Source organism: Oncorhynchus gorbuscha, linkage group LG15 (assembly GCF_021184085.1).
Source record: "Oncorhynchus gorbuscha isolate QuinsamMale2020 ecotype Even-year linkage group LG15, OgorEven_v1.0, whole genome shotgun sequence".
Taxonomy (NCBI): Eukaryota; Metazoa; Chordata; class Actinopteri; order Salmoniformes; family Salmonidae; genus Oncorhynchus; species Oncorhynchus gorbuscha.
The window spans coordinates 80,941,616-80,968,526 of record NC_060187.1 but is presented as its reverse complement, the minus strand read 5'-3'; the positions used below and the strand labels follow the sequence as shown (position 1 = coordinate 80,968,526).

Below are 26,911 nucleotides of genomic sequence, written 5' to 3'. Positions count from 1 at the left end.
GCTTTTGGGTCCTCTTTCACCTGCATGACAGGTTGAGTGTATTTTGTTGTATTTTGGGTTACACGCTGTCCGGTTATTTCTGTTCATTTGTGTTTTCACTTTGTACATGTTGTATTTCGGGACATTAAAGCGTGTTGTTTTTCCCACATCTTTGCTCTCTGCGCCTGACTCCACACCTCTTCACTCATAACTGTGACACACTAGTGATTGTGATATTAACTACAGGTTGTATCTACACTAGTGATTGTGATATTAACTACAGGTTGTCTCTACACTAGTGATTGTGATATTAACTACAGGTTGTTATCTACACTAGTGATTGTGATATTAACTACAGGTTGTTATCTACACTAGTGATTGTGATACTAACTACAGGTTGTTATCTACACTAGTGATTGTGATATTAACTACAGGTTGTCTCTACACTAGTGATTGTGATATTAACTACAGGTTGTTATCTACACTAGTGATTGTGATATTAACTACAGGTTGTTATCTACACTAGTGATTGTGATATTAACTACAGGTTGTTATCTACACTAGTGATTGTGATATTAACTACAGGTTGTTATCTACACTAGTGATTGTGATATTAACTACAGGTTGTTATCTACACTAGTAATTGTGATATTAATGTCAGTATTAGTGTAACACAGCCACTGTCTCAGTCCAATAACAATGACACACACTGTTGGGATATAAATTGATTCTGCTAATAGGACCAAACTGTCTCCTGGGACTGGTGAGGGATGTGAGGTGCGGGTGGCATATGTGTGTGTGGCCTGGGGGGTAGGAGGAGCCTTGATAAAACCAGGCTGGCAATATAATGAGTGTCAGATATACTGTAAATAGACTCATGCTTAAACACTCAGACATGTGCTCACTGGCCAATGTCAGCACGTGTGTGTCTGTGCATGTGGGTGTGTTGGTGACAGATTGGCATTGAGCAGCTGTTTGTGAAGCTGTTGTGTTGTTATCTTGTTTTGTGCCTGTGTTCATGCATGAGGGTGTGTGTGCATGTGTGGGAGTGTGTATGCATATAGGTATTTGTGTGTGTGTGTGTGTGTGTGTGTGTGTGTGTGTGTGTGTGTGTGTGTGTGTGTGTGTGTGTGTGTGTGTGTGTGTGTGTGTGTGTGTGTGTGTGTGTGTGTGTGTGTGTGTGTGTGTGTGTGTGTGTGTGTGTGTGTGTGTGTGTGTGTGCATGTGTGGGAGTGTGTATGCATATAGGTATTTGTGTGCATATGTGTGTGTGTGTGTGTGTGTGTGTGTGTGTGTGTGTGTGTGTGTGTGTGTGTGTGTGTGTGTGTGTGTGTGTGTGTGTGTGTGTGTGTGTGTGTGTGTGTGTGTGTGTGTGTGTGTGTGTGTGTGTGTGTGTCTACCTGGCCTCTTTGAACTTCTTCAGTAGACTGGGTCGGTCCTGGTTCCTGCGTCTCCTGAACCATCTCTGCACCTGTCTCTCTGAACAACCTGTCTGCTTACACAGACTGTCTATAGAACTCTGTAGGAGGAAGGGAGAGCGGGGGAATAGAGGGAGAGAGAAAGGGAGGAGGGAGAGAGAGCGGGGAATAGGGAGAGAGAGAAAGGGAGGAGGGAGGGAGAGCAGGGAATAGAGGGAGAGAGAAAGGGAGGAGGGAGTGAGAGCGGGGGAATAGAGGGAGAGAGAAAGGGATGAGGGAGGGAGAGCGGGGAATAGGGAGAGAGAGAAAGGGAGGAGGGAGGGAGAGCAGGGAATAGAGGGAGAGAGAAAGGGAGGAGGGAGAGAGAGCGGGGAATAGGGAGAGAGAGAAAGGGAGGAGAGAGGGAGAGCAGGGAATAGAGGGAGAGAGAAAGGGAGGAGGGAGCGAGAGCGGGGGAATAGAGGGAGAGAGAAAGGGATAAGGGAGGGAGAGTGGGGAATAGAGGGAGAGAGAAAGGGAGGAGGGAGGGAGAGCAGGGAATAGAGGGAGAGAGAAAGGGAGGAGGGAGAGAGAGCGGGGGAATAGAGGGAGAGAGAAAGGGAGGAGAGAGGGAGAGCAGGGAATAGAGGGAGAGAGAAAGGGAGGAGGGAGCGAGAGCGAGAGCGGGGGAATAGAGGGAGAGAGAAAGGGATAAGGGAGGGAGAGCGGGGAATAGGGAGAGAGAGAAAGGGAGGAGGGAGGGAGAGCAGGGAATAGAGGGAGAGAGAAAGGGAGGAGGGAGAGAGAGCGGGGGAATAGAGGGAGAGAGAAAGGGAGGAGGGAGGGAGAGCGGGGAATAGGGAGAGAGAGAAATGGAGGAGGGAGGGAGAGCGGGGAATAGGGAGAGAGAGAAAGGGAGGAGGGAGGGAGAGCGGGGAATAGGGAGAGAGAGAAAGGGAGGAGAGAGGGAGAGCAGGGAATAGAGGGAGAGAGAAAGGGAGGAGGGAGAGAGAGCGGGGGAATAGAGGGAGAGAGAAAGGGAGGAGGGAGGGAGAGCGGGGAATAGGGAGAGAGAGAAAGGGAGGAGGGAGAGAGAGCGGGGGAATAGAGGGAGAGAGAAAGGGAGGAGGGAGGGAGAGCGGGGAATAGGGAGAGAGAGAAATGGAGGAGGGAGGGAGAGCGGGGAATAGGGAGAGAGAGAAAGGGAGGAGGGAGGGAGAGCGGGGGAATAGGGAGAGAGAGAGAAAGGGAGGAGAGAGGGAGAGCAGGGAATAGAGGGAGAGAGAAAGGGAGGAGGGAGAGAGAGCGGGGGAATAGAGGGAGAGAGAAAGGGAGGAGGGAGGGAGAGCGGGGAATAGGGAGAGAGAGAAATGGAAGAGGGAGGGAGAGTGGGGAATAGGGAGAGAGAGAAAGGGAGGAGGGAGGGAGGGAAAGCAGGGAATAGAGGGAGAGAGAAAGGGAGGAGGGAGTGGGAGCAGGGAATAGAGTGAGAGAGAAAGGGAGGAGGGAGAGAGAGCGGGGGATAGGGGGAGAGAGAAAGGGAGGAGGGAGAGAGAGCGGGGGAATAGAGGGAGAGAGAAAGGGAGGAGGGAGGGAGAGCGGGGGAATAGAGGGAGAGAGAAAGGGAGGAGGGAGAGAGAGCGGGGGATAGGGGGAGAGAGAAAGGGAGGAGGGAGAGAGAGCGGGGGAATAGAGGTAGAGAGAAAGGGAGGAGGGAGAGAGAGCAGGGGAATAGAGGGAGAGAGAAAGGGAGGAGGGAGGGAGAGCGGGGAATAGAGGGAGAGAGAAAGGGAGGAGGGAGGGAGAGCGGGGAATAGGGAGAGAGAGAAAGGGAGGAGAGAGGGAGAGCGGGGAATAGGGGGAGAGAGAAAGGGAGGAGGGAGGGAGAGCGGGGGAATAGAGGGAGAGAGAAAGGGAGGAGGGAGGGAGAGCGGGGAATAGGGGGAGAGAGAAAGGGAGGAGGGAGAGAGAGCGGGGGAATAGAGGTAGAGAGAAAGGGAGGAGGGAGGGAGAGCGGGGAATAGAGGGAGAGAGAAAGGGAGGAGGGAGGGAGAGCGGGGGAATAGAGGGAGAGAGAGAAAGGGAGGAGGGAGGGAGAGCGGGGAATAGAGGTAGAGAGAAAGGGAGGAGGGAGGGAGAGCGGGGAATAGGGGGAGAGAGAAAGGGAGGAGGAAGGGAGAGTGGGGGATAGGGGGAGAGAGAAAGAGAGGTGGGAGGGAGAGCGGGGATAGGGGGAGAGAGAAAGGGAAGAGGGAGAGAGAGCGGGGGAATAGAGGGAGAGAGAAAGGGAAGAGAGAGCGGGGGAATAGAGGGAGAGAGAAAGGGAAGAGGGAGAGAGAGCGGGGGAATAGGGGGAGAGAGAAAGGGAGGAGGGAGAGAGAAGTGTAGAAAGGGATACAGTTTAGCATAATGATTTGTGTGGTGCTGTATACAGATGTAGGATCTTAATTTGAGTCAGTTTGCTACAGCAGGAAAATAATTCTGCAGCAACAGGATATGTGAATTATTATATGGATTATAATTAGGGGTTGATACATTTTTCGTTAGGGTAAATCAAGTCTGAAATGACAAACTTTAGAAGCCTTTTTAAAACTCAAATACACAAGTTTACATGTCCTGCTGTGCTGAATTATTTTTGCAACAAAAGACTGAACAAATTAAGATCTGTAGCAATTGTGTAGTGTTAATGTGTTAATGTGTGTGCGTGCGTAACTGTGTACATGTGTCTGTGCTTGCATGCATTGGTGTAGTCTTTTTTAGTTGTGTTACCTGTGAGGGGTTCTTGGTTGTGTTACAGTAGAAGGACTCCAGTGTGGGGTTGTGTGAGACTATGAGCCGAACTTTCTCCTTCACCCCCATGACAGCAGCCAGTGGGGTGGCCACTAACCTGCACACACACAGAGGGGAGAGAGAGGGATGAGATGGGAGGAAGAGAGAGAGACGACATGGTATTGCTGGGGGCAATTGTTCAGTTGATTGGATCATGTGGGTTTGATATTATCATGAGGGAGGATGGAGAGGTATGAAGGGAGGGAGAGAAAGTGATAGAGAGAGTGACAGAGAAAGGTTGACTGATTGCTATTGCTAAGCTAACACACAACATAGAGGTGGGTTCTAAAAATATGAGAGAAGAGAAGAGAGGGAGGGAAAGGAGACAGAGGAGAAGAGGAAGCAGAGATATGATCAGAGTGACTCAGTGAAAACAGACCGAGATTAAATTACAGATTGAAGGTAAAATAATGTAATTAAAGATTAGCGGAGGAGAGTACAAGATGGACAGAGGAGAGAGAGGGAAGGATGGAGAGAGGGAGAGATGGACAGAGGAGAGAGAGGGAGAGAGGGAGAGAGGGAGAGATGGAGAGATGGACAGAGGAGAGAGAGGGAGAGAGGGAGAGAGGGAGAGAAGGAGAGATGGACAGAGGAGAGAGAGGGAGAGAGGGAGAGAGGGAGAGAGGGAGAGAGGGAGAGAAGGAGAGAGGGAGAGAAGGAGAGAGAGGGAGAGAGGGAGAGAGGGAGAGAAGGAGAGATGGAGAGAAGGAGAGATGAACAGAGGAGAGAGAGGGAGAGAAGGAGAGAGGGAGAGAGGGAGAGATGGACAGAGGAGAGAGAGGGAAGGAAGGAGAGAGGGAGAGAGGGAGAGATGGACAGAGGAGAGAGAGGGAGAGAGGGAGAGAGGGAGAGAGGGAGAGAAGGAGAGAGGGAGAGAAGGAGAGAGGGAGAGAAGGAGAGATGGACAGAGGAGAGAGAGGGAGAGAAGGAGAGAGGGAGAGAGGGAGAGAGGGAGAGATGGACAGAGGAGAGAGAGGGAGAGAAGGAGAGAGGGAGAGAGGGAGAGATGGACAGAGGAGAGAGAGGGAGAGAAGGAGAGAGGGAGAGAGGGAGAGGAGAGAAGGAGAGAGGGAGGGAAGGAGAGAGGGAGAGAGGGAGAGAAGGAGAGAGGGAGGGAAGCAGAGAGGGAGAGAGGGAAGGAGAAAAAGGGTGGAGCACGTGGAGGAGGGAGGGGAAGAGGGAGAGGCATAGGAATATAAACACATGTAGACAGATGGTGAAAGAGAAGACGTTAAATTAACATGTAGACAGATGGTGAAAGAGAAGAGGTATTAACATGTAGACAGATGGTGAAAGAGAAGAGGTATTAACATGTAGACAGATGGTGAAAGAGAAGAGGTATTAACATGTAGACAGATGGGGAAAGAGAAGAGTTATTAACATGTAGACAGATGAGGGAAAGAGAAGAGGTATTAACATGTAGACAGATGATGAAAGAGAAGAGGTATTAACATGTAGACAGATGAGTGAAAGAGAAGAGGTATTAACATGTAGACAGATGAGGGAAAGAGAAGAGGTATTAACATGTAGACAGATGAGGGAAAGAGAAGAGGTATTAACATGTAGACAGATGAGGGAAAGAGAAGAGGTATTAACATGTAGACAGATGGTGAAAGAGAAGAGGATTAATCGTATGAGGGGTGACAGCCAGGCGGACAGACGGACCTCTCGAAGATCTGTCGTATTACGAGGAAGGCTAGGGCAATGGGTAGCACCACCCAAAGGTCGCTGGCCTTGGCGTAGACACGGCCATCTTTGTCCTCCAGGTCAGCCCAACCCAGCCCCTCAGGGAACCACAGCCGCTCATTCCAGAACCACTCGCTCAGACTGGACACCATACTGGGGAGAGAGCAGAGAAGACTTAATATACTGACACACACACACACACACACACACACACACACACACACACATACACACACACACACACACACACACACACACACACACACACACACACACACACACACACACACACACACACACACACACACACACACACACACCTTCTCCATCTCATCCTAGCCAGACACAGGAAGAATGGAAGGGGTTAAAATCCCTAACTGAATGAATGTTTATTTATCCATTTCTCTCACCACAGTTAAACAACAGGAACCATCCCAATCAGAGGAAATGTTCATACCTCAACAATCGTCTGAAATCAGATCCATATTCTAATCTATACCATCTGTTGTAGAAACTCCACATAACAGCTTTGGGAGAAATCTGCAGGCCAATTGAATAGGAAAGATTGGCACCAAATAATTAGATGTAATGCCTTTGTGCAAATCTTCCCCATTCAATTACAGATGTAGGATCTTCATTTGATCACCCTGTTGTAGGAGAACTGTCCTGCAATGCAGGAAATGTAAAACTTGTTGTGTATTTGAGGTTTAAAAATGCTTCTTAAGTTTGTAATTTCCATTTAGAAATTTCAGACTTAATATTCCCTTACGTAAAATGTATCAATCCCTACCAAAATGTAAATTCATTATAATCTACATAATAATCACATTCATGTTGATGTAGGATTATTTTCCTGCAGTAGCAAACTGGCTCAAATTAAAGATGGAATCCAAAGGTCGCGGGCATCCTCACTTGTTGTGTTGTTTTCTCACTTTCAACGACAACAAGGGGGTTGAGCCCTAAACCACCTTGGACTAGCCTTCTCCCACCCACTCAAATGGCCCTTACTGCGCCATGGCTCTGGAGTGGAAATCCCCCCCACACACACACACAAGGTCAGAGTTCACTTTGCTTTAGCTCATGGATAAATGTCTAGTGGGAGGCCTACACCATAAGAAATGTGCGTAAAACCAGTGTATTAATGCCAAATAATTACAGTCCACCCTGAAAACTAGGGATTGTTTCATTATGCAGTGTAGCCTAGTATCTATAGCTACAGTATATACCGTATTTAGCTGCTATTTAGCTGTTATTCATAAACCTTTTATAAAAATGACATCAAATTGCCTAACAATGTGGGAAAAATGAGTCGGCTTGAGGAGTAATTCAGCCACTATTTAGCCTATTGTTCAACTAAGCGGGTTTTGTCTGGCTAATAGTTTACACAAATGGGCTGCAATATTCAAGGTGAATTCAATAGAGTCCAACATGAGAGACTCCCCTGGTCTGAAGTTCTCCTTGCACCTTCTCTCCCTGTGTCTCTTATTCTCTTTCTTTCTCTCTGTGTCTGTGCTTGTGTCTCTTTTTGTTCTATGTAGAGGCCTTATAGTAGCTACAGTGTTTGTGACTGTGTGCTTGTATCTCACTTTTTGTTCTATGTAGAGGCCTTATAGTAGCTACAGTGTTTGTGACTGTGTGCTTGTGTCTCTTTTTGTTCTATGTAGAGGCCTTATAGTAGCTACAGTGTTTGTGACTGTGTGCTTGTGTCTCTTTTTGTTCTATGTAGAGGCCTATAGTAGCAACAGTATTTGTGACTGTGTGCTTGTGTCTCTCTTTTTGTTCTATGTAGAGGCCTTATAGTAGCTACAGTATTTGTGACTGTCGCTGTGCTTTTTTGTGTGCACATGTTTTCACCACGGCCTGTAGGTCCAGGTTACTGGCCCAACTGTTTTCTATACTGAGTATTGCCAACCCAGACAGTCCTTCCTGTGACATTATATGTCCATTGCGCTGCACACAATTTAAACAGTCTTGAATGATGTTTGCCAAGGTATACCTGAGATAAGGCACTGTTGAGTTTTCAACACCACAACTCAAATGCCGGTTCACCAGTATGAATGAAATAGCAAACAGCTTTTTTTGTTCAAGCCCTCAAGAACTGTTGGCTGCTAAAGATGATAATCTGTTCACATCTGCCAATTTATTGACTGTTAAGTATCCAGACGACCTGTCCCCAGAGCTTTCAATAGGCTACAGTTCATCCAGACGACCTGTCCCCAGAGCTTTCAATAGGCTACAGTTCATCCAGACGACCTGTCCCCAGAGCTTTCAATAGGCTACAGTTCATCCAGACGACCTGTCCCCAGAGCTTTCAATAGGCTACAGTTCATCTCTTTCCGTAACCTGTTGAGGCCGGCAATTAAGGAGAATCAGAGGCTAAATTAAAGATGTCGCAGAACTGCTGTATTTGAAGAACAACTCTTCTGCCCAGTTCCCCTGATGTTGCTATGGCAATCAAGATGTTTATACCATCCCTGTAAAACTGTCGCTTTTGCGGAGAGATCATTTTCAAAACTAAACTCATAAAAAAACTCCCTATGAAGCATTACGCTCTCAGTCTCATGTGTTTTGAACACCTGAGTAAGCTCCACTCATTGCCCTGGCGCCTTCGTAGCTGTTACCACAGCATTTGTTGTTCACTGATATCCCAGTCTGGTCTCATAGCCTAGACGCAACATAGTAAACATAAATCCGGAACGCTCAAATGAGTATGATATGTTATATTTGGTATGCTTATGTAAGATATAAGGTTACTTAAAGCAAAAACAAAAGGAGGGTGGTTGTTAGGGGTGGATGGGTGGGAGTATAATGCAAACGTCTAGTAACACAAACATCTATATATATAATAATAATCTAGAAACCCAAAGGTTGCGTGTTTCAATCTCATCAGACAACTTTAGCATTTTAGCTAATTGCCAATTTTGCAACTACTTTATAGCTACTTTGCAACTAAACTCAGCAAAAAAAGAAACAACCTCTCACTGTCCACTTCGTTTATTTTCAGCAATCTTAACATGTGTAAATATTTGTACGAACATAACAATATTCAACAACTGAGACATAAACTGAATAAGTTCCACAGACATGTGACTAACAGAAATGGAATAATGTTTCCCTGAACAAAGGGGGGGTCAAAATCAAAAGTCAGTGTCTGGTGTGGCCACCAGCTGCATTAAGTACTGCAGTGCATCTCCTCCTCATGGACTGCACCAGATTTGCCCGTTCTTGCTGTGGGATGTTACCCCACTCTTCCACCAAGGCACCTGCAAGTTCCCGGACAATTCTGAGGGGAATGGCCCTAGCCCACACCCTCCGATCCAACTGGTCCCAGACATGCTCAATGGAATTGAGATCCGAGCTCTTCGCTGGCCATAGCAGACCACTAAAATTCCTGTCTTTTAGGAAATCACGCACAGAACGAGCAGTATGGCTGGTGACATTGTCCTGTTGGAGGATGAGCCTGCAAGAAGGGTACCACATGAGAACGGAGAATGTCTTCCCTGTAACGCACAGCGCTGAGATTTCCTGCAATGACAACAAGCTCAGTCCGATGATGCTGTGACGGACCCTCCACCTCCAAATCGATCCCGCTCCAGAGTACAGGCCTTGGTGTAACGCTCATTCCTTCGACGATAAACGCAAATCCGACCATCACCCCTGGTGAGACAAAACCGCAACTCGTCAGTGAAGGGCACTTTTTGCCAGTCCTGTCTGGTCCAGCGACCGTTGGTTTTTGCCCATAGGCGATGTTGTTGCCGGTTATGTCTGGTGAGGACCTGCCTTACAACAGGTCTACATGCCCTCAGTCCAGCCCCTCTCAGCCTATTGAGGACAGTCTGAGCACTGATGGAGGGATTGTGCAATCCTGGTGTAACTCGGGCAGTTGTTGTTGCCATCCTGTACCTGTCCTGCAGGTGTGATGTTTGGATGTACCAATCCTGTGCAGGTGTTGTTACACGTGGTCTGCCACTGCAAGGATAATCAGCTGTCCGTCCTGTCTCCCTGTAGCGCTGTCTTAGGCATCTCACAGTACGGACATTGCAATTTATTTGCCCTGGCCACATCTGCAGTCCTCATGCCGCCTTGCAGCATGCCTAAGGCACGTTCACGCAGATGACCAGTTCTTTTGGTGTTTTTCAGAGTCGGTAGAAAGGCATCTTTAGTGTCCTAAGTTTTCATAACTGTGACCTTAATTTCCTACCGTCTGTAAGCTGTTAGTGTCTTAACGACCGTTCTACAGGTGCATGTTCATGAATTGTTTTTGTTCATTGAACAAGCATGGGAAACAGTGTTTAAACCCTTTACAATGAAGATCTGTGAAGTTATTTGGATTTTTACAAATTATCTTGTGAAAGACAGGGTCCTGAAAAACGGACATTTTTTTTTTTGCTGATGTAGCATGTTAGCTAACCCTTCCCCTAAACCTTTCAGCCAACCCAAACACAATTGCATTTTATCGATGGCAATTTGAATGCACAGAGATACCGTGATGAGATCCTGAGGCCCATTGTCGTGCCTTTAATCTGCCGTCATGTTTCAGCATGATCATGCACAGCCCCATGTCGCAAGGATCTATACATCATTCCTGGAAGCTGAAACTGTCCCAGTTCTTCCATGGCCTGCATACTCACCAGACATGTCACCAATTGAGCGCCTTTGGGATGCTCTGGATGGACGTGTACGACAGCGTGTTCCAGTTCCCACCAATATCCAGCAACTTCTCACAGCCATTGGAGAGGACTGGGCCACAGGCCACAATTAACAGCCTGATCAGGAGATGTGTGTCACGACTCCCACCAAAGGTGGTTCCTCTTCCTGTTTGGGCAGCGCTCGGCGCTCGTCGTCACCGGTCTACTAGCTGCCACCGATCCCTTTTCCTTTTCTGTTGGTTTTGTCTTATTGGTTTCACCTGTTTCTTGTTTAGGTTTAGTCGGGCTATTGAAGCCGGTGATGCCCGATGGCTTATTTCCTCTGTTCGTGTTTGTGGTTGTGCGATTTTCTTGTTTTTCTCCGGTCTGGTTGGGTCCTGTTTTTGGGCCGGTCTTTGTTATGTGCCTGGTGTTTTGGCGTGACCGCTTTCCTGCTGCGGAATAAAAAACAATTGTCCTTTACCCTCTGACCCCTGCGCCTGACTCCGCACCCACTACTCATAGAAGTGCGTTACAATGTGTCACACTGCATGAGGCAAATGGTGGTCACACCAGATACTGACTGGTTTTCTAACCCACGTCCTTACTTTTTTTAAAGGTATCTGTGACCAACAGATGCATATCTGTATTCCCAGTCATGTGAAATCCATATTTTAGGGCTTAATGAATTTACTTAAATTGACAAGTTCCTTATATGAACTGTAAAATCTTTGAAATTATGGCATGTTATGTTTTTATATTTTTGTTCGGTATAAATGGCGTGTTTTGGATTTACGTACAGAATAATACAAAATGCTCTGAGACCACGTTGCAAGATGATATCACCTTCCTTTCAATAAGTTATTTTCTTCTTTTTCAAGGCCTGAGGCACTTCTTCAGTTACATTCCTAATGCCCAAGAAACAAACACTTGGCTTCCTGATTTATGACAGGCGCTTCGTGGTTTCAGAGAGAGAAAAGTAGAGAGAAGCTTTACTTTGACTGTGATTTGGGTGTGGTAGGATGGGGATGGGAGTTGAGTGGGGGACGGTATGAATCATGGCAGATTTTGTTGCTGTGAATCATCTATCTGTGCTGAGTCAGAATGTCCTCCCACACACCACTCCCCTATCACCACTCAGCCCTAAACCCTGCACCCTAAACCCACTCCAAACCACTACCCTAATCCTCTCTGACGCCACCCTCCTACACCCTACCTAACCCACTCCCCCAATTCTCCTCAACCCCCAAACCCGTCCCCTATCCACTCCCCCTCCCTGATCCCTCCAGGATTTGCCTCATTGAGTAGGTTCCCTCCCCAGCTGACGGAAGCTCAGAGAGGCAGAGCGAGGCCTCCCTCCCTCCATGCCTACCTCGCTGCCTGCCTCCCTCCTTCCTTCCCTGCCTAACATTACTCCCAGACCCAGACACAGAGCAGGCCTGGCTCTCTCCTTCCTTCCCTGCCTAACATTACTCCCAGACCCAGACACAGAGCAGGCCTGCCTCCCTTCTTCCTTCCCTGCCTAACATTACTCCCAGACCCAGACACAGAGCAGGCCTGCCTCCCTTCTTCCTTCCCTGCCTAACATTACTCCCAGACCCAGACACAGAGCAGGCCTGCCTCCCTCCTTCCTTCCCTGCCTAACATTACTCCCAGACCCAGACACAGAGCAGGCCTGGCTCTCTCCTTCCCTGCCTAACATTACTCCCAGACCCAGACACAGAGCAGGCCTGGCTCCCTTCTTCCTTCCCTGCCTAACATTACTCCCAGACCCAGACACAGAGCAGGCCTGCCTCCCTTCTTCCTTCCCTGCCTAAACATTACTCCCAGACCCAGACACAGAGCAGGCCTGCCTCCCTTCTTCCTTCCCTGCCTAACATTACTCCCAGACCCAGACACAGAGCAGGCCTGGCTCTCTCCTTCCTTCCCTGCCTAACATTACTCCCAGACCCAGACACAGAGCAGGCCTGCCTCCCTTCTTCCTTCCCTGCCTAACATTACTCCCAGACCCAGACCCAGAGCAGGCCTGGCTCCCTCCTTCCTTCCCTGCCTAACATTACTCCCAGACCCAGACACAGAGCAGGCCTGGCTCTCTCCTTCCTTCCCTGCCTAACATTACTCCCAGACCCAGACACAGAGCAGGCCTGGCTCTCTTTCAACTATACAGCTGGATTTACGCACACATTAAAGACTGATATACAGCCAGGGAAGGGAGTGCCGCTGACACCCAACGGTAGCATACACTGAGATGAACTGGGCTTTTCACATTGGTTAACATTGAAATGGATAGGAGCTACCGGCTAATACAGAACTGACCCTTTGAGCTTCAATAAAAATGTTAGCTAACGCTGGGCTAGCTTTGGATAGCTTAGGTTACATAGGCGTGGATCCCCATACACCAGGCACACTAACAAGACGGTAAATGAAGTTACAACACTAAGTTACGTCTACAGAAGCCTTCCCTTCTCACACACACTCTCCCCTGAGACACTGTCATTGTTCAGTTAATTCCACATCATAGCAGGTTACCCATCAACACCAGACACATTTCCTGTCACAACTCAGAGAGAGTGCATCTCAATCGTCTTCCCCTCCTCATCTCCTTTCCTTCATCAGGGGTGTATCTCAATACTCTAAAATGCCTTCCTCTCGTCATCTCATCTCCTCTGTCAGCACTGATCTGATAGAAGAGGACAGGACAGCCTGACCTCTGCTATAAAGCTTCCACCTATCCAATCTATTGGGATTAGTGTAGATGATGTTAAAAACAAGAAGTGGTGAGATAGACATGTTGATGTGTCAAAAGTAGTTTCTCCAACGTGGGCTATAGGATGCAGGTTTTGGCAAACCCTGCACCCTGTTGTAGAAACGCTGCAAGGTTGATGACACTGAGTCCTGGGGGGTTGCTGCTGCTATTGAGACAGCATTAGTGCTTTTGTTTCACCTGTCACTCCTCTGCAGCACAGCATTCCTGCTAGCATCATGGGATTACTGATACAACATCATCCTGCTGAACTCAGAGGCAGGGAGGAAGGGAGGGAGGGTCCATGTATTCACTGGGAAATCAACACCTCCACAACACAGACAGGAGGTGGGGGGTCCATGTATTCACTGGGAAATCAACACCTCCACAACACAGACAGGAGGTGGTCGGGGGAGGGGGTCCATGTATTCACTGGGAAATCAACACCTCCACAACACAGACAGGAGGTGGGGGGTGGGGGGTCCATGTATTCATTGGGAAATCAACACCTCCACAACACAGACAGGAGGGGGGGGGGGTCCATGTATTCACTGGGAAATCAACACCTCCACAACACAGACAGGAGGTGGGGGGGGGAGGGTCCATGTATTCACTGGGAAATCAAGACCTCCACAACACAGACAGGAGGTGGGGGGAGGGAGGGTCCATGTATTCACTGGGAAATCAAGACCTCCACAACACAGACAGGAGGCGGGGGGGGGTCCATGTATTCACTGGGAAATCAACACCTCCACAACACAGACAGGAGGTGGTCGGGGGGGGGGGGGTCCATGTATTCACTGGGAAATCAACCTCTCCACAACACAGACAGGAGGCGGGGGTCCATGTATTCACTGGGAAATCAACACCTCCACAACACAGGCAGGAGGTGGTCGGGGGGGGTCCATGTATTCACTGGGAAATCAACACCTCCACAACACAGACAGGAGGTGGTGGGGGGGGGTCCATGTATTCACTGGGAAATCAACACCTCCACAACACAGACAGGAGGTGGGGGGGGGGGGGCTGGACAGGTGAATAACCCTGTTGACTTTCTGTGAGCACACTAGCAGAGATATTGAACTCTTGTACTTTCCATGCCTTTAGAGCACATCACCCAGATTGCCTGCTATTCCAGAAATGTAGAAAGGAACTCTATAAAATGCTGTTGAAGATCACAACATGAATGAGCAGATGTACACAGAGCAAAGAGGAGGGTAGGACACAGTACACTGCTTACAACTACTGCACACTCCTAAGAAAAATTCCAAATGCCCTAGACAATTTCATTCTCACAGACAATTCTTAAAAGCAACAAACATTGTAGATATAGAAATTCCTCTGTCCTACTGTGTTTTAGACAGTTGATTCTTGTATAGGTGAGTCTTCTAGGCAGAGTTAACCACAACAGCACAGATACAGGGATCTTCCCTGCTACAAAACAGAGCCACAGAGCAGTCCAAAGATCATAACACATCACACACAGCAGAGAAGCAATAAAGGCCGGTCTCACTTCCCTGTGTGATAACCTCTGGTCCCAACTCACAATATCATGTGGACCTAAAGCAGCCGTACCTGCAGTAAACAGTAGAGTAGGCCTGGGGGTTTCAGTATGCTAACGTATGGTCTAGAGGTCTCTCCATGGGAGGAATCATAGATTTCATTTAGATAAACATTAGAAACATGGTGGTGACATTTCAGTCAATACCAGTGTTCTTGAGTCTAAGAGCGTCAGTGTGTGTGTGTGTGTGTGTGTGTGTGTGTGTGTGTGTGTGTGTGTGTGTGTGTGTGTGTGTGTGTGTGTGTGTGTGTGTGTGTGTGTGTGTGTGTGTGTGTGTGTGTGTGTGTGTGTGTGCACATCGCAACACATCAAAGAAAAATACTTTTTCAGGTCAGCCAGAGGACCCAGCCTGCAACAGCACTTTTCCTGACAGAAGCCCAACTCCCCTTCCTATTGGCTGACAGGATCATGTGACCGGACTCTGGCCATTTTTCTGAGCCAATCAGACGGAGGATTCCTCTCTGGCTGGATGGGAGAGTGGAAGTGCCATCTCTCTTCCTCCCTCTGTTTCTGTGGCACTGTCTGACAGGAGAATGTGAGTAGTCAAAGCAGACTAACACTAACATACGAGTTTCTCAACCCCTGGGGGGCAGAGGGAGAGGGGGAGGGGAGAGAGGGAGGGAGGGAGAGAGTGCTTGTTGGTCTATCAGAGGAAACCGTCTATTCATGGTGAGTCATAAAGCATATCATACATCCTCTGGCACACAGAGACGACCAGGATAGAGTAGAGCAGTGTAGAGCAGAGTAGAGTAGAGAAGTGTAGAGCAATATATATATGAGAGAGAGAGCGAGAGAGACCTGTCTAGTTTCAGTGACCTTAATTGTAATTTGAGATCAGCATTCATAACTGAGACTGCCATGTTGTAAATCATGTTTCCAGTCAATGGGAGGTTGACGTGACAGGCAGACCTCAAATTAGGATTTGGCCTACTGAGATAAAATCTCTTGAACAAGATAGACTTTGTCCAACAGTGGGTCTAAATTATGTCAGGTTAAATGATTTGAAGTAATACAATCCACAACCAGATTAAAGTCCACATTCTGGTTTGGTTAATCTCAAACTACAAATGGGATTTCATGACCTCGGATTAGAAGGTTTAGAGATCCAGAGCGTGACCCTCTGTATCCTCACCAGTCACACTGATGTTATATTATTATGACTGAAAATTCACTTTAATGCAGGTCATGCCTGAGACATTTTTAACAGCAATATTCTGTTCTGTCTGTCTCCCTCTCCAACTGGCAGAGGCAGAGGATGTTGGACTGTACTCCTTGCTGTGACCCTGTAAAAGAGCACTTTACTGAAATTAGAGGGCCACACACAGACAGACATGCAATAAAATGTACACATAAAAACTACAAGTGATTGAAGGAGTAAAGCCTAATGGATGGATGCAGGGTAGAGAGTTGGGACTCTAACAGTCAGCTATTGATCCATCAGTGTGTTTAAGATCAGTGACATCATGCTGTCTGTGTGACATCATGCTGTCTGAGTGACATCATGCTGTCTGTGTGACATCATGCTGTCTGTGTGACATCATGCTGTCTGTGTGACATCATGCTGTCTGAGTGACATCATGCTGTCTGTGTGACATCATGCTGTCTGAGTGACATCATGCTGTCTGAGTGACATCATGCTGTCTGTGTGACATCATGCTGTCTGAGTAACATCATGCTGTCTGTGTGACATCATGCTGTCTGAGTGACATCATGCTGTCTGTGTGACATCATGCTGTCTGAGTGACATCATGCTGTCTGTGTGACATCATGCTGTCTGTGTGACATCATGCTGTCTGTGTGACATCATGCTGTCTGTGTGACATCATGCTGTCTGTGTGACATCATGCTGTCTGTGTGACATCATGCTGTCTGTGTGACATCATGCTGTCTGAGTGACATCATGCTGTCTGTGTGACATCATGCTGTCTGTGTAACATCATGCTGTCTGTGTGACATCATGCTGTCTGTGTGACATCATGCTGTCTGTGTGACATCATGCTGTCTGTGTGACATCATGCTGTCTGAGTGACATCATGCTGTCTGTGTGACATCATGCTGTCTGTGTGACATCATGCTGTCTGTGTGACATCATGCTGTCTGTGTGACATCATGCTGTATGTGTGACATCATGCTGTCTGTGTGACATCATGCTGTCTGAGTGACATCATGCTGTCTGAGTGACATCATGCTGTCTGTGTGACATCATGCTGTCTGTGTGACATCATGCTGTCTGTGTGACATCATGCTGTATGTGTGACATCATGCTGTCTGTGTGACATCATGCTGTCTGCGTGACATCATGCTGTCTGCGTGACATCATGCTGTCTGAGTGACATCATGCTGTCTGTGTGACATCATGCTGTCTGTGTGACATCATGCTGTCTGTGTGACATCATGCTGTCTGTGTGACATCATGCTGCCTGTGTGACATCATGCTGTCTGAGTGACATCATGCTGTCTGTGTGACATCATGCTGTCTGTGTGACATCATGCTGTCTGTGTGACATCATGCTGTCTGTGTGACATCATGCTGTCTGTGTGAGCACTTTTTACCTGTTCTTTTTACTAAGGATGCATTTCTGACAGTCAAAAGTTTAAGATATGGTTTAAAATAAAAGTTAAGAAGAGTAAAATATGAGGTTTAAGCTAATGAATTTGATCTTATTCATTGCTACATGCCACTCCATATGCTTCCCATTCCTGTTTCATTTCTCCTGTTCATTTCTCCATTTCTCCTGCTGAAAATTCAATATTTGGGGTTATTGAAAATGTATTTATTTCACAGTGGTTTGGATTGTGAAATGATTAACTTCACTTGTTTTGTCACATAAACTGAAATTAGGCAAAGTATTAGAATTTTAGCAACCAGGCTGAGCGATTTCTGCATATTGTACGTTTAAGCTTTTTTATTTTACAATTTGTCAGAAGGAGCCAAACAGAATAGGCCATATACCGTGTTCAAAACATCTGTGAACTCGGAAATCTCTGACTTCCGTGCGTTCAAAACAACTGATAACTCGAAAAAAACAAGCTCCCACTCTGAAAAATAACCCAACTCGGAATTCCAACTCAGGAACTCGAACCGCTTTCCAGAACTCAGACTTTTTGACCTGAAGATCACTGACGTCATGATTTGACTTCATATTTTTCAGAGTTCACAATTGTCTCATCATATATGGAACACTGTTTGGGTCTTTGCGTGTCAAAAAAGATACAAGTCAAATAACACTATTTGACACATTAAATAACACTATTTGACACATTAAATAACACTATTTGACACATTAAATAACACTATTTGACACATTAAATAAGCTTTTAATTTGACACGTCAAATAACACAATTCTATTATAGAATGTTGTGTGTTCTGAATTTGCACGTGCAAGCCAAGCGCCACCACTACTGTCAGTAGCACTGTCAAAGCTGTACATAAAAAGTCTGCAAACAAGCGCACACCGGCCACAAATGATATATTTACAGTACGGTATTAATTTTAAGGCATTATTTGTTTGACCGCAACTTCTGAGGACCCTAGCTTTAGCTTGGTACCTAGCTAGTGTAGCCGATGTGAAATGGCTAGCTAGTTAGCGGTGGTGCACGCTAGTGGCGTTTCAATCGGTGATGTCACTTGCTCTGAGACCTTGAAGTAGTGGTTCCCCTTGCTCTGCAAGGGCCGTGGCTTTTGAGGAGCGATGGGTAACGATGCTTCGAGGGCGACTGTTGACGTGTGCAGAGCGTCCCTGGTTCGCGCCCAGGTCGGGGCGAGGGGACGGACGCAAAGTCTATACTGTTACACTAGCAACAATACAACCAGCCTGAAAACAATGACCAGTCGAAACTGCAGTCATTTTCATTATTCCTAGCAATGAATTAGAAATCCTTGTGAGTAAGTATTAGCTAGCTAGCCACTTGTTGTTCGCCTGTTGAATCCTTGCGAGTAAGTATTAGCTAGCTAGCCACTTGTTGTTCGCCTGTTGAATCCTTGCGAGTAAGTATTAGCTAGGTAGCCACTTGATGTTCGCCTGTTGAATCCTTGCGAGTAAGTATTAGCTAGGTAGCCACTTGTTGTTCGCCTGTTGAATCCTTGGCGAGTAAGTATTAGCTAGGTAGCCACTTGTTGTTCGCCTGTTGAATCCTTGCGAGTAAGTATTAGCTAGGTAGCCACTTGTTGTTCGCCTGTTGAATCCTTGCGAGTAAGTATTAGCTAGGTAGCCACTTGTTGTTCGCCTGTTGAATCCTTGTGAGTAAGTATTAGCTAGGTAGCCACTTGTTGTTCGCCTGTTGAATCCTTGTGAGTAAGTATTAGCTAGGTAGCCACTTGTTGTTCGCCTGTTGAATCCTTGTGAGTAAGTATTAGCTTGGTAGCCACTTGTTGTTCGCTTATTGAAATTGAACTTCAGTTTATGGAAATAAATAGCTAACCAGCTATTTAACCCTGTTGTCCAAAGCTAACGTTATAAGCAGCCAGCTAGCTTCATCAGAGGTCCAGCTGTCCTGTCCACTTCTATCAGATCGGTGCTAATCAAATGGCTACCCAGATTATTTGCTTTGCCCCCCCCCCCCAACACACTCTGCTGCTTCTCTCTGTTATTATCTATGCATAGCCACTTTAATAATTCTACCTACATGTACATAATTACCTCGACACCGGTGCCCCCCGCACATTGACTCTGTACCGGTACCCCCTGTATACAGCCCCACTATTGTTATTTACTGCTGCTCTTTAATTTTTTGTTATTCTTATTCTTACCTTTTGGAGGATTTTCTTAAAACTGCATTGTTGGTTGAGGGCTTGAAAGTAACCATTTCACTGTTGTATTCTGCGCATGTGACAAATAACATTTGATTTGATGACAGAGGAGTGAGGCTTGACTGGAATGATTATGTGTTGTGAAACTAGCCACAATAAGGATTAGGCACAATCGTGGAATTTGCGGTTTGCCTTCAAAATAAAAGTACCTATTTGAAAGTGATGCAGAAGGTTACTGTTGGAATCATGCCATATTTAGACTAGATCATGTTAAACAAAGTTGGAATGTGAAGCAATGAAATGGGGTATCAGTCTACTCGGTGACACCCACAGAACACAACTGTGAAGAGTTTACGCACATATTAGCATTGTAGCTCTTATAGCGGGACTGTGACTGTAACATTTTTTATTTTACCTTTATTTAACCAGGTAGGCCACTTGAGAACAAGTTCTCATTTACAACTGCGACCTGGCCAAGATAAAGCAAAGCAGTGCAACAAAAACAACAACACAGAATTACACATAAACACATAGTAGGTTGACTATAAATGTGGTTCAATTCACAGATGTTTCAAAGTCCCACAATAAGAGCTACGACGCTAATGTTCTCTGGGTGTCACTGAATAGACTGATACCCCATGTCATTGATCCACAATCCATAGGTAAGTATGCCCCCAATGCAACGCTAAAGTCTAATTTTTCCAGTGTAATATCAACATATATTTTTTAAATGTACAAATTATAATATTTTTTGATTTTATATAACAACATTCCAAACTCCATTCGCATGATCTATTTAATTATGAGAGCGATTTGCGTCACTGTCAATGACATACCTTTCTTTTGGCTAACCCCAATGTCCAGTATTGTGGCTAATCGTTATTGTGGCGAGCTTCACAGAGATGGGTCCGACCACCATTAATCAAATAAAAAATGTTATAAATTAGGGTCCTTTTAAATTATGACACCTAGCTATATAGTTAATTGTCTAACTATAGCTACTGAAACAGATGATGTCGTTTTGCTACGTTTTTGGGGAAGAACATTGTTTGCATCCATCAGCTAGCTAGCTTTTTTTATGACCAGCGTTGTAGGTGCGCGAGACCACTTTACCAGCATCATAGCATACGTGTCGGTGAATCTTTGTGATATATGACATACGAGTGATAGTGTAATCAATGTGTAATACCTACGTAAAAGCTTTATGAACGCCTTAAATTATTATGTGACGTGCAGTCATATTCAGGTCCAACAAGCTTATTTGACACATCAAATAGTGTTATTTGAAGTGTATCTTTTTTGACACGCAAAGACCCAAACCGCGTTCCTTAATCATAGGATAAACGTACGTGTCTTGCGTAATGACTCGTGTCCAAGTGATCGCGCTTCATTATGGGCTGCATGCCTAGATAACCGAAAGGTTAGCGCAGCCACAAAGTCAAAATTGGCTATTGTAAAAATTCATGAAAAAAATAAGCCTTTTGTTTGTAATTTAATGTTAGGGTTAAGCATAAGGTTAGCCGTGTGGTTAAAGTTAGGGTTACGGGTAGGATTAGGTTGAAAACCTTCAACACTTGAACAGACAACAGAGTACTTACTGGCTATTGTAGAAACACTGCATATTCAGACGAAACCGTTATTCAGTTTATACCACAATAACAGTCTTATTGATGTGATTGAGATAACGGTACTTACGTTGGTCCCAATCCCCTCTCACTGAGGTCCAAGGCGATGTATGAGACTTTGGGTTAGAGCACACGGAACAGAAAGCGGTAGCCTATATGCAATTTTCAGAAAGTTCGACTGCTGAGCAGAAAATCAGTCCAACCGGAGAAAGTATAGCTCCGTCCTGTTGAATATAATCTGCCTGCTGCGTTCGTGACGGCCCGGGTGTCTCGTTGTTTTAGATTAGGGTCCGACCTGACCACTTCCGCCGTTTATCCACATCTTTCCATCCAGTCAAAAACAATTTCAATAGAGAGAAGGATTGAGATAAAAAGAAAGAGTAGGTGGGAGAAGTTGAGAGACCGCGAGACGAGTAAAGGCGGGGTTTCTTTCTGTGTCGATGGATATCCGCTCTGATTGTCCTGGATACATCTAAACTACAAACTAGGATCATTTATCTTTCGTTGTGTCCCATGTATTCTTTCTCTTCTCTCTGGGGGACAGGGTGGTTGGCCGGTAATAGGCGTATACCAGCCGAGCTGCTGCGTCTGGAGAACGGACCGCGAGAGGGGTGAGACTAGGAGTGAAATAGAAAATAACTGGGAGGAAGAGTCACAGATGACGTTGAGGCACACGAGAACACTTAGCTGACACACACACATCCGCATTTTGTTTCCGGCCATCAATAATTACTTTTACCCTTCTCTCTATAATAATGGTGTGATTAAGGCTATTTACATTACCAACTATTAGTGCGTAAACGACAAAAAAATACAATATAGGCTAACCTAAAAATACAATATAGGCTAACCTAAAAAATACAATATAGGCTAACCTAAAAAATACAATATAGGCTAACCTAAAAAAATACAATATAGGCTAACCTAAAAAATACAATATAGGCTAACCTAAAAAATACAATATAGGCTAACCTAAAAAATACAATATAGGCTAACCTAAAAAATACAATATAGGCTAACCTAAAAAAATACAATATAGGCTAACCTAAAAAATACAATATAGGCTAACCTAAAAAAATACAATATAGGCTAACCTAAAAATACAATATAGGCTAACCTAAAAAATACAAAAGGCTAACCTAAAAATACAATATAGGCTAACCTAAAAAATACAATATAGGCTAACCTAAAAAATACAATATAGGCTAACCTAAAAATACAATATAGGCTAACCTAAAAAATACAATATAGGCTAACCTAAAAAATACAATATAGGCTAACCTAAAAAATACAATATAGGCTAACCTAAAAAAAATACAATATAGGCTAACCTAAAAATACAATATAGGCTAACCTAAAAAATACAATATAGGCTAACCTAAAAAATACAATATAGGCTAACCTAAAAAATACAATATAGGCTAACCTAAAAATACAATATAGGCTAACCTAAAAAATACAATATAGGCTAACCTAAAAATACAATATAGGCTAACCTAAAAATACAATATAGGCTAACCTAAAAAAATACAATATAGGCTAACCTAAAAATACAATATAGCTAACCTAAAAATACAATATAGGCTAACCTAAAAATACAATATAGGCTAACCTAAATAAAATACAATATAGGCTAACCTAAAAATACAATATAGGCTAACCTAAAAATACAATATAGGCTAACCTATAAAAATACAAATAGGCTAACCTAAAAATACAATATAGGCTAACCTAAAAATACAATATAGGCTAACCTAAAAAATACAATATAGGCTAACCTAAAAAAATACAATATAGGCTAACCTAAAAATACAATATAGGCTAACCTAAAAATACAATATAGGCTAACCTAAAAATACAATATAGGCTAACCTAAAAATACAATATAGGCTAACCTAAAAAATACAATATAGGCTAACCTAAAAAATACAATATAGGCTAACCTAAAAAATACAATATAGGCTAACCTAAAAAATACAATATAGGCTAACCTAAAAAATACAATATAGGCTAACCTAAAAAATACAATATAGGCTAACCTAAAAATACAATATAGGCTAACCTAAAAATACAATATAGGCTAACCTAAAAATACAATATAGGCTAACCTAAAAATACAATATAGGCTAACCTAAAAATACAATATAGGCTAACCTAAAAAAATACAATATAGGCTAACCTAAAAATACAATATAGGCTAACCTAAAAATACAATATAGGCTAACCTAAAAAATACAATATAGGCTAACCTAAAAAAAATACAATATAGGCTAACCTAAAAATACAATATAGGCTAACCTAAAAAATACAATATAGGCTAACCTAAAAAATACAATATAGGCTAACCTAAAAATACAATATAGGCTAACCTAAAAAAATACAATATAGGCTAACCTAAAAATACAATATAGGCTAACCTAAAAAATACAATATAGGCTAACCTAAAAAAATACAATATAGGCTAACCTAAAAAAAATATAGGCTAAAAAAATACAATATAGGCTAACCTAAAAATACAATATAGGCTAACCTAAAAATACAATATAGGCTAACCTAAAAAATACAATATAGGCTAACCTAAAAAAAAATATAGGCTAATAAAAAATACAATATAGGCTAACCTAAAAATACAATATAGGCTAACCTAAAAATACAATATAGGCTAACCTAAAAAATACAATATAGGCTAACCTAAAAATACAATATAGGCTAACCTAAAAATACAATATAGCTAACCTAAAAAATACAAATAGACTAACCTAGAAAAAAATACAATATAGGCTAACCTAAAAATACAATATAGGCTAACCTAAAAATACAATATAGGCTAACCTAAAAAAATACAATATAGGCTAACCTAAAAATACAATATAGGCTAACCTAAAAATACTAAAAAAATACAATATAGGCTAACCTAAAAAAATAAAATAGGCTAACCTACAAAATACAATATAGGCAAACCTAAAAAATACAATATAGGCTAACCTAAAAAATTCAATATAGGCTAACCTAAAAATACAATATAGGCTAACCTAAAAAATACAATATAGGCTAACCTAAAAAATACAATATAGGCTAACCTAAAAAATACAATATAGGCTAATCTAATAAAATACCATATAGGCTAACCTAAAAATACAATATAGGCTAGCCTAAAAAATACAATATAGGCTAACCTAAAAAATACAATATAGGCTAACCTAAAAAATACAATATAGCCTTACCTAAAAAAATACAATATAGGCTAACCTAAAAATACAATATAGGCTAACCTAAAAATACAATATAGGCTAACCTAAAAATACAATATAGGCTAACCTAAAAATACAATATAGGCTAACCTAAAAATACAATATAGGCTAACCTAAAAAAATACAATATAGGCTAACCTAAAAATACAATATAGGCTAACCTACAAAATACAATATAGGCAAACCTAAAAAATACAATATAGGCTAACCTAAAAAATTCAATATAGGCTAACCTAAAAATACAATATAGGCTAACCTAAAAAATACAATATAGGCTAACCTAAAAAATACAATATAGGCTAACCTAAAAAATACAATATAGGCTAATCTAATAAAATACCATATAGGCTAACCTAAAAATACAATATAGGCTAGCCTAAAAAATACAATATAGGCTAACCTAAAAAATACAATATAGGCTAACCTAAAAAATACAATATAGCCTTACCTAAAAAAAAAACAATATAGGCTAACCTAAAAAATACAATATAGGCTAACCTAAAAAATACAATATAGGCTAACCTAAAAAATACAATATAGGCTAATCTAATAAAATACCATATAGGCTAACCTAAAAATACAATATAGGCTAGCCTAAAAAATACAATATAGGCTAACCTAAAAATACAATATAGGCTAGCCTAAAAAATACAATATAGGCTAACCTAAAAAATACAATATAGGCTAACCTAAAAATACAATATAGGCTAACCTAAAAAATACAATATAGGCTAACCTAAAAAATACAATATAGGCTAACCTAAAAATACAATATAGGCTAATCTAATAAAATACCATATAGGCTAACCTAAAAATACAATATAGGCTAGCCTAAAAAATACAATATAGGCTAACCTAAAATACAATATAGGCTAGCCTAAAAAATACAATATAGGCTAACCTAAAAAATACAATATAGGCTAACCTAAAAATACAATATAGGCTAACCTAAAAATACAATATAGGCTAACCTAAAAAATACAATATAGGCTAACCTAAAAATACAATATAGGCTAACCTAAAAAATACAATATAGGCTAACCTAAAAAATACAATATAGGCTAACCTAAAAAATACAATATAGGCTAACCTAAAAAATACAATATAGGCTAACCTAAAAAATACAATATAGGCTAACCTAAAAAATACAATATAGGCTAACCTAAAAAATACAATATAGGCTAACCTAAAAATACAATATAGGCTAACCTAAAAAATACAATATAGGCTAACCTAAAAAATACAATATAGGCTAACCTAAAAAAACAATTTATTTGCAAATTATGGTATTATGGTATTATGGTATTATGGTACCTGTATTAATGGCACCTGTTTGAACTTGTTATCAGTATAAAAGACACCTGTCCACAACCTCAAACAGTCACACTCCAAACTCCACTATGGCCAAGACCAAAGAGCTGTCAAAGGACACCAGAAACAAAATTGTAGACCTGCACCAGGTTGGGAAGACTGAATATGCAATAGCTAAGCAGCTTGGCTTGAAGAAATCAACTGTGGGAGCAATTATTAGGAAATGGAAGACATACAAGACCACTGATAATCTCCCTCGACCTGGGGCTCCACGCAAGATCTCACCCCGTGGGGTCAAAATATCCACAAGAACGGCGAGCAAAAGTCCCAGAACCACACGGGGGGACCTAGTGAATGACCTGCAGAGAGCTGGGACCAAAGTAACAAAGCCTACCATCAGTAACACACTACGCCACCAGGGACTCAAATCCTGCAGTGCCAGACGTGTCCCCCTGCTTAAGCCAGTACATGTCCTGGCCCGTCTGAAGTTTACTAGAGAGCATTTGGATGATCCAGAAGAAGATTGGGAGAATGTCATATGGTCAGATGAAACCAAAATATAACTTTTTGGTAAAAACTAAACTCGTCGTGTTTGGAGGATTTAACACTGGAGAATTTGCTGTGTAGGCCTAAGATACTCATGACGTACCTTATGTTATTATATTTATATATTGAAGTTGAGATATGTATTGCAGACAGGTTTAACTACATTATTTAATGCACATTTAGGCTACATATTATTAAGTGAACACACCACCTCAGACTTCAGTGCAGAGCCAACCTTTGACTGTGATCTGATTACAATCACATAGCCATCATGCAGTAGCTTTCCCAACTATTTATAAACACCATGCACACTCAAGCTCTCATAAAGAATGACTGATAAACTCTCTCACCCTTGAACACATCAACCGAGGTAACTCCTGGTGGTTTGGGGCAGGGCTATAACCTACCTACCATATCTACCAGAACCTCTCGAGAGATAACTACCTACCGAGGTGGAGACTGGAATCTGTGCCTGTCTCGCCCTCTACTGGTCAATTACAATCTGTACTGTTCCTTCTCTCTCTCTTTTACATATTTGAACTGTTCCTTCTCCCCTCTGCTTCTCTCTCTCTCACTCTCACACTGTCCCTCCCCATCTCCCCCC

General features: G+C 43.3%; 1 protein-coding gene across 1 annotated transcript in view; it reads right to left on the bottom strand.

Moving 5' to 3' along the window:
- Positions 1–21,844, bottom strand: part of LOC123998192 (ceramide synthase 2-like) — a 49,291-nt gene extending 27,447 nt beyond the window's left edge. The window contains exons 1-4 of the mRNA XM_046303207.1: positions 21,270–21,844; positions 5,871–6,044; positions 4,146–4,263; positions 1,380–1,498 (exon numbers count right to left, since the gene is read on the bottom strand). Coding sequence (XP_046159163.1) covers positions 1,380–1,498; positions 4,146–4,263; positions 5,871–6,043 — 410 coding nt within the window. The 5' untranslated portion in view covers position 6,044; positions 21,270–21,844. The remainder of the gene's footprint in view (positions 1–1,379; positions 1,499–4,145; positions 4,264–5,870; positions 6,045–21,269) is intronic.
- Positions 21,845–26,911: the final 5,067 nt, after the last annotated feature.